Here is a 13660-nt window from a genome sequence, read left to right on the forward strand (position 1 = left end):
ACAGCTAGTATGGAACTTGCAGTATAGCCCAGGCTATCCTCAAACTCCCAATGATCCTCCGAACTCTATTCCCAAGTTCTAGAATTGCAGGTGTGCACTACTCTTCCCAGGTAATATTCTTCCCTTTAAAGAACAAAGGCAGTCTGGGGAGAGAGCTCAAAAGGCCACCTTGTCATGAGGATCTGAGTTTGAATCCCGAGAACCCAGGTCAAAGCCAGAATTGTATCATGGGCATCTGTAATCTCAACAGTACTATGGGGAGCTGCAGAGTGGAGACAGGAGAGTTCCCAAGAGTTCAGAGACCAGCTGAACTGGTGTGTGCAGCAGAAAACCAACAAAGAGAGATCCTGTGTCAAAAAAGGTGGAAGGTGAGGACTGACACCAGAGATTATATACACACAGACACACAAGCACACACATACAATTCAATACACACACAATATACATGCATACATACACATATACATACACACATATACATATATGCATGCATATACACATACATACATAAACACACACACACACACACACACACACACACACACACACACACACACACCTGCAAAGCCTGGTGCAATGGAGGATCAGGATTCAAGGCTAGCCTGGTCTACATGAGACTCTGTCTCAAAAGCCAAAACGAAGGCTAGAAAGATGGCTCAGTTGTTGAGAGCACTGGTTGTTCTTATAGAGGATCTGGGTTTGGTTCCTAGATGCGCACAGTGGCTCATAACTCCAGTTCCAGGAGTCCCAGGCCACTTCCTCTGCCCTCCATGGACACCAGGCACACACGTGGGGTGTACAAGTATGCACGAAAGCAGACATTCACACACATACAATATTTTTTTTAATCTTAAGAAAACAAAAACAAAAAACCAAACCAAACCTTCCTCACGTCTTTCTGCTCTCTTTGTGCCTTGCTGGGGATGGAATTCAGGGCTATGAAACACCAGGCAAGCAGGCAGTCTACCACGGAGGCAAGCTCCAGCCTCATTCCAGTTTGATGGGGAGACTGAGGTACGGAGACGGGAGGAGACTCTCTCAAGGTTCCTTGTACGGTTTGGGATGAGTTTTGTCAGCCTTTCACAGAAAGCGCCCTGCTGTGGATATCGCTCTGTATAAATAAAATGCTGATTGGCCAGTAGCCAGGCAGGAAGTATAGGCGGGACAAGCAGAGAAGAGAATTCTGGGAACAGGAAGGCTGAGTCAGGAGACGCTGCCAGTGGCCGCCATGAGTACCAACATGTAAGATACTGGTAAGCCACGAGCCATGTGGCAAGGTATAGATTTATAGAAATGGGTTAATTAAAGATGTAAGAACTAGATAGCAAGAAGCCTGAGCCATTAGGCCAAACAGTTTAAGTAATACAAGTCTCTGTGTGTTTTGATTGGGTCCGAGCGGCTGCGGGACTGGCAGGAGAGAGAGATTTGTCTTGACCATGGGCCTGGAAGGACCAGGAGAACTCCAGCTACAGTGCCCAGCTAGAGAGACCTGAAAACCATGTGAGTTTTGTTCTTTCATCTGAAAGAGGTTGGATGTTGGTGTCGGGGCCAGGCAGGCAGCTCCACCATCATGGGGGCTCCAGCTCCTTTTCCTGTACCCTACACCATCTTTAGTCTGTTACTTCATGAGCTAAAGTAGCTGCTGGAGCCTGAGCCATCACACCCGTATCCCACTATCCTTATGATACATGTTTGCTCAGTTGAACTCTCTATTAGCCACACCCCCAACACCCACATGGCCTCAACACCATCAGGTGAACACAGGGTGCCAGGAACACACACACACACACACACACACACACACACACACACACACACACTTCTGTCTCCACCTCCTGAGGGCTGGGATTACAGGGGTGCACCACACCATGTGCTGGGATTACAGGGGTGTACTACACCATGTGCTGGGATTACAGGGGTGCACCACACCACGTGCACCTGTATATTTAGCACTGGGGATGGAACCCAGGGTTCCATCTGCAAACTGCAAGTAATCCTGTGAACGCTGCTCACTGAGGAGGGACTTACTGAGCCTTTTCTCCGGGTGGAGCTTTCATCTCTGTTGGGAAGAACAATGGCTGACGTCGGGTGTTTACACAGAGGTCACACCCGCCCTGCTGGAAGCCCTCACCCAAACTGCTCCCTCCATGTCACTGGCCTACACTGCTGATGGTCTTGTTTGTCTTTCTGTCTGTCCTGTTCCCCCTTCCTTCTACCCGGCTTCATGGGACACAGTATCCCCCCACCCCCACCCCACTCGCCAACCCACATGATCTGTAGCTGTCCCCAGGAAAGGAGCCAGTGTTGATCTGATGCCAGGAGATTTGTCCATTGAGATTTGAAGCCCTTAACAGCCCTGTAGGGTTCAAGAACTGACAAGTCCAAGAATCATAGTACCCCCCAGGCAGGTGGTGAGCGGCAGAATCCAAACTCTGGCTCCTCATGACGGCACAGGAAGTGCTCTTAGCTGCTGAGCCACCTCCCCAGCCTCAGCACTATCCCGAGAGCACAGCAGAAGCCCAGGAACTGAGCGGTTAAGATCCCTGGCTTCTGATGAGGAGTCAGGATCAGGTCTGGGCCATCACCTGGGTACCCCACGGATGCAATTGGGCCCATTCCTAGACCTCTTTACCTGCCTCCCTCCCCAGATGACCACATGGCACTGCTAGGATTAGACTAAGGACAGGTGTTCGGAGCAGAAACCCCACAAATGGCTCTTCTGTCGGCTCTGCTTCTGCCAACCTCCAAAGCAGCTCTCTGCATCTGTGGATCGGCAATGAGAGGCTCCCAGAGGTCAGAGAGAACTCCGTTCCCCCTCCTTCAGGCTTCTATCAAATGAAGGGCATCTTAGCTAACAGGGGACCACCCGGGTCTGCATCACTTACTTTGTTACTGCTGGGGACATGACTCTTTCTCTGTGGGCCACAGCCCTATCACCTCCTCCTGTTGCCTTCTGTTTAGAGATACTTAACAATTTTTTAATCGTGTGTGTACGTGAGTGCGTGCGTGCGTGCGTGCGTGCGTGTGTGTGTGTGTGTCTGTCTGTCTGTCTGAGGTTAGGGTCTCATGTAGCCTCAGCTGGCCTGGAACTTGCTACCTAGCTGATGATGGCCTGAACTCTTGACTCTCCAGTCCTGGCTCCATGGCACCTCCTTTAGGAAGGTGCTCCTTAACTCCTGGAAGGGGTTCAGACCCCTTGGCTCCCCATTCCTGCCCTCCTATGCCATCCACCCACATAGTCCCCAACAGTCATCTAGAGCGGTCAAAACAAACACGAGCCCCAGGAGACCTTGGTAAAACTTTATTCACAAACTCCAGACCCCTAGGCCTGGCTCAGCCAGAGGGTACATTCTTAGCAGTGGCAAAAACCCCAATATAACACGTTCATCCAGACTAACCATTTTAATTTAAATTAAAGCATTTCTGGAAGACAAATGCAATTGATAGAAAATATAAAAACTTTTACTGTACAAATTTTACATCACATTCAAAATGAGCAAATAAACGTGTGCCTTGTGGCCACAGAGACACCGGGAGCACACACCGATGATGTCCTGGCTAGTGCCACAGCACAGCATGGCTATTCCACCCCTCTCTGTCACTACAGAGCAACACATGCTTGCCACTCCCAGCCTGGACCACAAGATGACAATGGCCAAGGGCTTCGATTTGGTGCATAGGAGCAGCCAGACAGACCAGCACTAGCTAGGATTCGCCGCCACTCTGATGGGTCAAGGCCTCCTTGGAGGCGAGGCTGGGAACTCAGAGTGCCTGGAAAAGGACAAAGTTTCTGCTGGACTCAGACTTTAGGGGGGCAGCCCCCCTGCAGCTCAAGCCTCTTTGTGTTGCCTTCACAGTGGCTACAGGGGCTGAATTCACAGTATCTGTCATTCTTCATGTGTTTCCCGGGGGACAAGGAGAGCACAGAGGAGGCCGACTTTCCTAACCTCAATTCACAGTCACTTAAAGTAGAAAAGGAAACAGGGACCATGATGGGGGACTCCCTTAAAGGAAGGGCAGTACGGAGGAGGCCTCAGAGAGGAAGTGGGGAAAGTTCCAGCACCCTCGGGGCCAAGTGGCCCCAGGGTCCCAGGCAGATGTTGGGTCCCCTGCATAATGGCCCCCGGCAGATAGACAGCTCTTAAGGCAGGGACCATGACTACTCCTATCTGGTCCCCAGCACAAGGCCACATTCACTGCAGGGCTCAAAGCTTTCTGAACAGAGATGTTCACAGTAGAGAGCGAGACCCAGGCTCGCCGTCAGGGGGCTGTGTGTGATGCCCCGTGCGGTTTGGTGCCGTGGGATGACTGGAAGCGTTGACCCGGCTGCCAGCCTGATGGCTCATGTTCTACCTGTGAGGGGAGGTCAATGTCATGGCATTCGCCAAGGGAAGGAATGGCCAGAGGCCCAGACACTGTGGCCTCCGGGGAGGTACGGCCATGAGACAGCCAGAGGCTGTAGTTATACACCGTGTGGTTTGGGAGTCGGGAGGTCACACCAAGGGCTAGGGTGGGAAGCCACAGGGATGAGGAAGTGATAGGACAGTTCCATTTCAGAGGACAGATGACCCACGCAGAGCTGAACACAGGCTCACAGCTCTTCCTCCCCACACTGGGGCAGGGTCACGATGCTCCTGTCCCAGCTCTCCTGTAGCATGAACAACTGTGCTGAGGGGGTGGGGGGTGGTGGTGGGTGATGCAGGCAGAGTCCCACAACTTCTCAGAGAATGGCCTGTTTCATCAGACACCTGGACCAGGCTCTAACGCTAGGGCAGGTTCTGAAAACTGAGGATGTGTTTGGTGTTTAACGAAGAGGGAGCCACCCCGCCATGCCACAGCGGGACCGTGAGCCTAGGGGCCTGGACCTAGCCACCTCTCCACTCCCATTTCTTCCGCACTCTGCTTGTGGGGTCTGTAGGTGATAGTTTCTGCAGAGCCCATCTGACTTACCCCTACCCAGCCCTCCTGCTCGCTGGAGTGAACACAGACGTCGGAGGCTCACAGATAGGGACTTACTAGGTAGGTCTCGCCCAAGTGTCTGGACAGCCTCATGCCCCCGTCTGAGCTCAGGGCACACACAGGAGTCAGAATGGACTAACAGGCGTCGATGAGACAGGGGAAGTGGAAGTGGTGAGAGGTCTGGAAACTTCTGGCACGACAGAGGTGAGTTTTAAAGTGCTAGGGTCACCAAGGGCCGTATTCACCTCTTCCCTATTCTCATCAACCAAGAACTCACTGTACACACAGCTGACGGGCGAGCTCTTGGCTCCGGGGGTAAATGTGAGGCACTGGGGGTGGGGGTGATGATACAGGCTGAGTTCCACAGCCTTCATGTCTGCCTGGAGGCCTCGGAGAAGCAGCAGATGTCTCCCCAGATGTGTGACTGTTTCCTTCCACTGTGGTAGAAGCCGGGCTAAGATCCATCATCAGATCCATCTAGAAGCCACTAGGATTCTGTCTGTACTTTTTAGCACACCAAGCCCGGATCAGAGCAGAAACTAAATCCAAACTCTTGAGGAACTCCTGACCCCATAATCCAGAAGGGTTCCTAGCCAGGCTTTCTCCCACTAGCTAAGGAAGGGTTGGTGTTCCTTATGGACAAAGAGAGGGACCAGTGGGGGTTAGGGCCAAAGCATAGGCCAGGGCAAACCTCCCACCATGTCCTCTTTCCCCAGAACAGCTCTGCATTCATGCTGCTTTTCTTCCTTCTTGCTCCTCTGGGCCCCTCACTGCTGCAGGACCTTGGAGAAGGGGGCGGCGAGAGGGGGGCATTTCTGTTGCTCCGAAGTGCCAGCACCCTTCTGTGGAACTATTATTAACTACCATAAAACACCAAGCTTGCGGGGCAGCAACCTCTGTGTAAACACTGGCTTAGTGGTGTCATCTGGAGTGGCATGTACGGCTCCGATCCTGAGCCCCACACACCGCTGCCATCACATTCCTCACGGAGGAGTCATACTCCTGGTCTGTAGCTTGGCATGCAACGCTTCTCTCATTCCTCGTGGCGGTGGTTTGCATGTTTCATAACCAGGTTTCAGAAAGGAAGACACCCTCTGCACGAATGTGCATGGCCGGCTACATCTTTGGATTATTGGACTCCAGGGCCCCCAGGCCAAACCTTTCAAAGCGGGGCATGATTTTGCTGCTGTTAATGCTGCGGAGAGGAGCAGAGACATGGATTATGGCTCTGCTGGTTTGGACCAGAGTTAAGGTGTCACTGGTTATGCTTAGCAGAGGATCGGAGTAAGGATAACTTCTTGGCCGAGCTGCTCCTGGCCACCCTAAGTCCTGGGCCTCAGCCACATCCCCTGCCTGGCGGGGATAAGGGAAAACATGGCTTGTTCACCTAACTTGCCAGCACCCAGCATGGCAGTAGCCGTTATGGGCTCACGGAGGCTGTTTCCTCATGGGCTGCTCTGTGTGGATGTACTAGTGAGAGACCAGAGGATCTGTATCAGGGCTGATGGCACACACTCCTTTGAGAAATGGTGCTCACGTGGGGTCCACTGGAGCCACTATGGAGCAGAATCCTGAGCCCAACTGCAGAAATCTGGTCAGGGCCATGGAACCCCTAGCAGATGTGAGAATAGCTCTGTCTCCATTACTGAGTGACAGGTATCACTTCGCTTAGAACAACATTTCTGAGTGGGACTCCTAAGGACCCAGCCCTTCTGAACTGATGTCTTCCCCATATGGCAATACGATTTGTGTGTATTTGTGTGTGTGTGTGTGTGTGTGTGTGTGTGTGTGTGTGTGTGTTTGCATGCCTACTGTCCTTTGTCTTCACAAGACAGACACAAGACTCTAGACAGGGCCCATGACCTCAGGGCTAGGTCTGGGCAGCTCTGAACCACTACATCCCTTACAGGACAACGTTCCAGGGTTGCCAAGCCCCTCCCCATCCTCTGAGCATGCTCAGCAGGAGCTCATGAAGGTGTTAGTAGGGGCTAGGGACCAGAGGAACACAAGCAAGAGCCACTCTTGGGAGAACAAGAGAGAAAAGACCGTCTCATCCACGAAGGCAGCTGAGAGCTGTTCTTCCGCCTTGAGGGGTCACCCCGTTAGTGCCATCCTCCCCTGGCAGTGACTCAAGTCAGGTGCCCGCAGGCCATGTGCAGGGGAGGGGCCGTTGTTAAAAACAGAGCACAGGAAGGAGTCTGGAGGGGGGGACCGGAGCAGCAGAGATGGCATCCCCTGGGTTAGTGCCCGCTGGCATTTTGAGTCTTAGCAGAAGTCACGGAGCTGAGCTGGCGATTAGGAGGAAGGAAGCCCTGAGGCATGCAAGGCAGCCAGGCCTACAACCTACAGACAGAGAAAGAGCAGCGTCAGAACCGGAGCCTGAAGGAGCTGGGGCACAGAGCCTGACCAGAGCAGCTGCCCAGGGACCTGCTGCCTGCAGAGAATAGGATCCCCAACTTCACCCCTCAGAGTGGCAGCAGGGTAAGTTTGACAGGGGATGTGGGCACAAGGAAGCTTTTCCATGTCCCCACAGGGCCGTTCCAGGCAGCCCTCAGCTCCTTAAGCCCACAGCTCCTTGTGATGGTCAAATTGGCTTCCTAGAGATTATTACTTCTGCTCACTTGATCCTTTCCCTCCCCTCTTATAATTACTACTACTACTACTATTATTATTATTATTATTATTAATATTACTAATACTTGTAGTGCTGGGCCCAGACCCCAGCCTCATCTATGCTAAGCAAGAGCTCTAACATCGAGTCTCACCCCCAGCAATTCGCTGATACTTTGTTTGTTTGAGACAGGGTCTCTCCTGGCTCTCACTACGTAGACCAGGCTGGCCTTGAACTCACAGAGACCCACCTGCCTCTGCCTCTGAAATTGGGATTAAAGGTGTGTGCGCCACCATGCCCAGCTGCCACTGGTGCTTTCATTTCTGAGATTTCACTGTGTATCCCAGGCTGGACCCAAACTTAAAATCCCCCTGCCTCGTCCTCCTGGATGCTGGGATAACAGGCTTATGCTACCACAACTAGCTCACTGGATTCTCTTCCTCGGAGCTTCACCCAGAAGCGGGATTTGGGGGGCTTGGCTCACAGAGCTCATTCTCCCTCAGCCACATGCTAGCCCACGTGGTATGGAGAGGGGCCCTGCCTGCCACATCCCTCTGTGAGAACCACGAGCCCAGGGGCCCCTGCTGGTGGCCATTTCAGCTGCAAGAGGTCACTGTGGATTACGGGAGTGAAAGCATGGATGTGAGGAGCAGCTAGCATGCAGAGACGGAAGGGGAAGGGTGGGTATGCGATGGGCCGGCCACACACAGGCAGGAGAGGAGAGAAGTGAAGGAAACACACTATTCCTCCAGACCCGGACAGGAACTCTTAAAGTCAGGGTGACCATAGCGTCCTTTCCCGTAGTAGCGGCTCCGCCAGCGGCTGGGGGTGCCCGAGACCATTTCACCAGCAGTTGAAGAGAGCCGTCCGATCCGGTCCAGCCAGGCGGCCCGGTGGGTGATGGCAGCCAGCAGGCAGGTGGAGGAGTCGGGGTGGAGGGGCGGGAAAGATGACACAAGACAGATGACAGGCCAGGCCAGTGCATCCGCCACCCCCCGAAAATGAAAAGCGACAGAGCCAAGGGGGAAGAAAAGAGAAAGTGAGAGTTAGCGGCCCCCGTGTCTGGAGAAGCAGAGACTGGGAGCAGACGTGTGGGAGCCGGCGGCTGTGGGCTCCCACGCGTGGACTCAGTTTCCCATCTGTGAGATGGGAGGGACGGGCTGACTGGTTTCCAGGATGAGGAGTCATCTTGGAATGCCAGTGCCTGCCTGGTGCAGGCATGCTTTGGTAGAGGAGGAAGCCTGTATTCAGAGGGCCCGAGACCTCCAGCAGCTCAGGGGAAAGGCTTCTGTCGACCCCAGCGCTACCCAGCTGAGTGGCATGGCCCATGAAGGGACAGCAAGATTTCAGTGCTCAACAGCTCAGCAACCGGGTCGGTACCAGCCTAAGCAATACCGATGCTGCTTGTTAGGGGCTGTTTTGGGACCCACATGGTCGTGACCTCTGACCCTTCTCTTCTCAGGCATAACTTTCTCACCCTGGTCTAGCCTGGGCTTGGTGTCAGTGATGATCTAATACAGTGACATGTAGATTCCCACAGGTGGAAACTGGAGGCATCTGCCTCTAGCACCAACCGGGTAGGTGAGATTCCTTTGTCAACCTCTCTGCTCTGTGGAAGCCCCAGATCGCAGTCTGATGCAGGTCCAGCAGAGGGCGCCCTTACACCCTCCAGACGGAGGCTCTCCGGGATCTGATGGCACGTCTAGCTCATGGCGGGAGTACTTACTCAGCCGACTTCCAAAAGTGCCCGGGATGGGAGAGCCGCCGGTTCAGCTTGGGCAGCTTCTCCAGCATCTCCATCAACAGGCTGAAGCTGGGTCTCTCCTGTAGGTCGAAAGCCCAGCAGGCAGACAGGATCTCCTGCAAAGAGCACCGTGGTCAGGGGAGCATGGGCAGCTGGGAGGGAGGGAGGGAGGGAGGGAGGGAGGGAGGGAGGGAGGGAGGCGCATGGATGGGACACTTCCTAAGGGCCCCTGTGAAGTTCCCAAGGGCCCTGCACAACTGTGGATGCAGAACCCTGGGAAGTAAGTGTTTTAGATGAGCCACCGACCTCCCAGGTCAAAAGGAACTTGCCTGTTCTCCTTCCTCCTCAACTTGTCCTTCCCAAAGGGACCAAGTCAAGCAGAACGAAAAACAGGAGAGAGGGGGCAATGAAGGCAGGTGGCCTTTGCCAGATGGGAAGTGTCCAGAGGTGAACGCGATGATGGTCTGGGAATGTATACAGGGTGGGGCTGCCACCAGGGGGCGTCTCAGTGCTACCGGAGCAGAGACGGGCGGGACAAGAACCAATACAGGAGAAGCAGCCGATAACCCGCAGAACGGCTGCCGTGACGGAAGGAAGGCCTTCTCTCAGGGTCCACTCAGTCCCACAGCACCTTCTACAGCAGCCCTGACACCCAGGAGGGTGGCCTGCCCACGTGGTCATCACAAGACACCATCTACCCCCGGCTAGGCAACACAGGCTTTGGTTCTTAACTACAATGACGTCAGTGCCTTAGGAAAGACAAGAGACCCTCCCTGGGGTCCTTCCCGGGTGAGTGAGTGGAGGTCAGTCATGTCACAGGCAGGCCCAGCCCACCCTTGGGCCCTGCTTCCCTCTACTCACGCCGACTTCCTTCCCCAGGCTGACAGACGCCAGGACACGCCTCACTCCTTCCCCGCTTCCGATCTGCCAGATCAAGGCCTCTGCAGGCTGGTGTTTAAAGGGCCAGTCTCTTGCCTGCAGCTCATACCACACAGTCCTACGGAGACACACCACGGTGTGAGCCACCGACTGGAGCTGCACAGAACCCTTCAGGAGGTTCTAGGGGTTGCCCGCGTTAGGAGCCAGAGGTCCAAGACACGGTCACCCCAATATCAAGGAGCACAGCCATGGCTTCCCAGGGCACACTTCCTAACCCGGCGGCCACCACCGTACCTGAGTGCCGGTGGCCCACTCACCCGAACGCATAGACGTCAGCAGCTTTGGAGAAGGGCAGCTGGTCCTCATCCCTCCCGGGTGTCATTTCTCGAACAATCTCGGGGGCCAGATAGCACAGCCAGTCATGGGACAGCTTCAGCTGGTTCTCACGCCTGGGGGCCAGGACAAGGGCACGGGCCCCTCAGTGGGGAGCAGGTGGCCCGACTGTACACCTCTGGGCCCCCTCACATGTGGTGGAGAAAGCCCAGAGAAGAACATGGAGTTCTCCCTTACCCGTGAACAGGCTGAACACTTCTAGAAAGGGGACAGCACAGCTGGGAACAGCAGGGAGCTGCTGGTGACAGGGTTTCGTTCCCTGTACTGAGTGGCTGGGCTGTCGAGGACCCCTGGCCTGTCTGCAGATGCCAAACCTGCACGCGGATGCTCTGGCCTGTCAATCTTCCTTGAGACACCACCCCACTCTTATGGAGGAGCTTTTCTTGACACCCAACCCCTCTCTAGTCACAGGAAGTAAAATGCTCTTTCTCGTCAAGGGGATACAAGCCGGGCCCCTCGCCCATCCCTGGGTAGCCAAGCTGCATGTGCCGGGGGACTCGGCCTCCATGGGTGCCCCCACCTGGGAATCAAGTACCACGGGGGACCTAAACATGGACTGAAACCGCATGGGCAGCACCAGGAACCGAGGCAACCTGGCCTGTGCAGGGAAGGCTCTCGCCAACGATGCAGCCAGGGGCACTGCACACCCATGCAGCGCTGCGGCTCCCGCTGACCCATGCAGACACCCACGGCCAACTCACCGTTCCTCCCGGACCACGCCCGAGATCCCGAACAGCCCGAAGTCTGTGATGACCACTTTGCCGTTGTCATAAAAGACATTCTTGGACTTGAGGTCTTTGTGCACAATGCCCTTGGCGTGAAGATAGCCCATCCCCTGCAAGACAGCCAACCTTGTGTCAGAGGGGGGGGGGATGCTAAGAGATGGAGGCTGAGCTGTATTCAGGGCAAGACACATTACCCCCCACTCCCCATCCTATCTTCATACAGACAGCAGGCAGGATACTGTCCTCACCTTACAGATGACGCAACCGAGGCTCAGAGAGGGCAAGTGACTTGCCGCAAGCCACACAGCAGTTAAACATGGAGCCCAGATCTGACCTCATTGAGTTCATGCTCTTTCTATGCCACTCTGCTGCCAAATAGCCACCTCAGACTTGGGTAAGGTGTGAGGCATGGACGTGGTGACGGACAGTGAGCAGAGGTCAAGGAGTGTCAAGACCGATGATACGGGCAGTCAAGTGTGTGCTTAGCATGCTCACAGTCCCGTGTTCAGGACTTAGCGTTACCAATTTTAAATAATCAGGGCTGGGGGTGATGGCTCAGTGGTTAGGAGTGCGTCCTTCTCTTGCAGAGGACCAGAGTTCGGTTCCCAGCACCCTCAGAGGTGGCTCACAGCCATCTGTAACTCTAGTTCCAAGGAATCCAGTGCCCATTTCTGGTCTCTGTGGGCAACAGGCACATACAGCAGTCACACACACACACACACACACACACACACACACACACAAACATGCAACAGGCACATACAGCAGTCACACACACACACACACACACACACACACACACACACACACACAAACATGCAACAGGCACATACAGCAGTCACACACACACACACACACACATACACACATACACACACACACACACACACAGAGAGAGAGAGAGAGAGAGAGAGAGAGAGAGAGAGAGAGAGAGAGAGAGAGAGAGAGAGAATCTTAGAAACAGATTTGATCACTATACTATCCAGACTCAGGCAAAGGGCAGGCTCTCAGGAGTTCACTAGCTGGCCTCTGCTCTTAGGCAGGGTGACACTCGGGGCAGGTAAAAGAGACATTTCTAGGATGCTACCTCGCCATGGTAGCAGGGGCCCCAGATGAAGCCTGAAGTCTGAGTTCCATACTCCATCTGTGCTTGGTTAGCACTGTGTGGGCTTGGGCACAGTGCTGGCCTCTCTGAGACTCTGCCTCTTCATCCACCAGGTGAAATGTGGTGGGCGATGCCCAGCAGTGATTGCTCTGGCCTGACCATTCAAGGATCAGGGGCACAGAGCCCACGGCCCAGGTGCTGGAGTGACAGGTTCCACTGTGGGAACCGAAGGACGAGTAGCTGTCCCTCTCCGAGGCTTACTCCCACCACAGGCCCTGCATGGGGGTCAGGGGGTTGGTTACACTTGTAATCCCAGCACTTGAGAGGTGGAGGCAGGGGTTTAAAGTCATCCTCAGCTACACAGTGAATTTGAGGGTAGCCTAGGCTACATGAGTCCCTGTAACAAAACAAAACAAAGCCACCCAGACACACAAAACCCAGGTGTGGCGGCTGGAAAGGGTCCGGTTAAAGAGACAGGCTCTAGAGCTGAGCCTGGGACCATTCCTTCCCCAGGATTGCCCGGGGTCTCCACGGCAACCCGAGGTCAGGTCCCTCTGCTCAGCTTCGACCTCAGCGAATCTCAGATCACTCCAAAAAGGAAGTGGGCGGGGCGGGGGCGGGGTGGAGCTGAGCAGGAAGGACGTAGAAGGAGCGAGGGGTGACAAGAGGCATCTCCAGAACCTTGAGTCACTTTCCTCCTGGGCCCTGGAAGTGACCAGCCTGGTGGCCTTGACTCTTGTGACTCATGTGCATTGGTGCTCCCAGTTCTGAGGGGGAGGGGGAGGAAGGAGGGGGAAGGAGGGAGGGGGTGGAGCAGAGTCCTTGGTGAAAGATCACACCTGAGGCAGAAGTGACACCTTAGGTTTCCGGCCTGAAGTTTAATTTCTAAACATGGCCATGGGAAAGAAAGGGGCAGACTGAAATCCTGGTTTGTCCCCAAATGCCATTGTGATTTTTACCTTTTCCAAAGACGTCCACATATACAAAATGGCCAGAGAGAAGAGGGGAAGGAGAAGGGGGGGGGGGGGGAGGGGTCTGAAGGAAGGCCAGCTGATGCACAGCGGCAAGGGGCAGCTCTTTTTTTCTGAGACAGAGTTTCATGTAGCTCAGGCTAGCCTTGAATCTGCTTGGTAGCCAAGGACGACCTTGAACTTCTGATCCTCCTGTCTCCATCTCCCAAGGCCTGGGATTACAGGTGTGTGCCAGTGTGCCCTGCTTATGGTGCTGGGGACTGAACACGTGTC

General features: G+C 54.5%; 1 protein-coding gene across 8 annotated transcripts in view; it reads right to left on the reverse strand.

Annotated features, from left to right (window-relative positions):
• Positions 1–3286: 3286 nt before the first annotated feature.
• Positions 3287–13660, reverse strand: part of Ksr1 (kinase suppressor of ras 1) — a 136950-nt gene continuing 126576 nt past the window's right edge. For 5 of the 8 annotated variants that reach the window (XM_028866908.2, XM_028866907.2, XM_037201307.1 and 2 more), the window contains 6 exons: positions 11288–11421; positions 10511–10642; positions 10176–10311; positions 9297–9430; positions 8312–8392; positions 3287–6154 (listed from right to left, as the gene is read on the reverse strand). In XM_028866908.2, coding sequence (XP_028722741.1) covers positions 6076–6154; positions 8312–8392; positions 9297–9430; positions 10176–10311; positions 10511–10642; positions 11288–11421 — 696 coding nt within the window. In that variant the 3' untranslated portion in view covers positions 3287–6075. Of the gene's footprint in view, positions 6155–6995; positions 7303–8311; positions 8393–9296; positions 9431–10175; positions 10312–10510; positions 10643–11287; positions 11422–13660 lie in introns of those variants that run through there. The other 3 variants (XM_028866910.2, XM_028866909.2, XM_028866911.2) reach the window with 2 other exon arrangements.

Source organism: Peromyscus leucopus, chromosome 8b (assembly GCF_004664715.2).
Source record: "Peromyscus leucopus breed LL Stock chromosome 8b, UCI_PerLeu_2.1, whole genome shotgun sequence".
In the NCBI taxonomy this organism is placed as follows: domain Eukaryota; kingdom Metazoa; phylum Chordata; class Mammalia; order Rodentia; family Cricetidae; genus Peromyscus; species Peromyscus leucopus.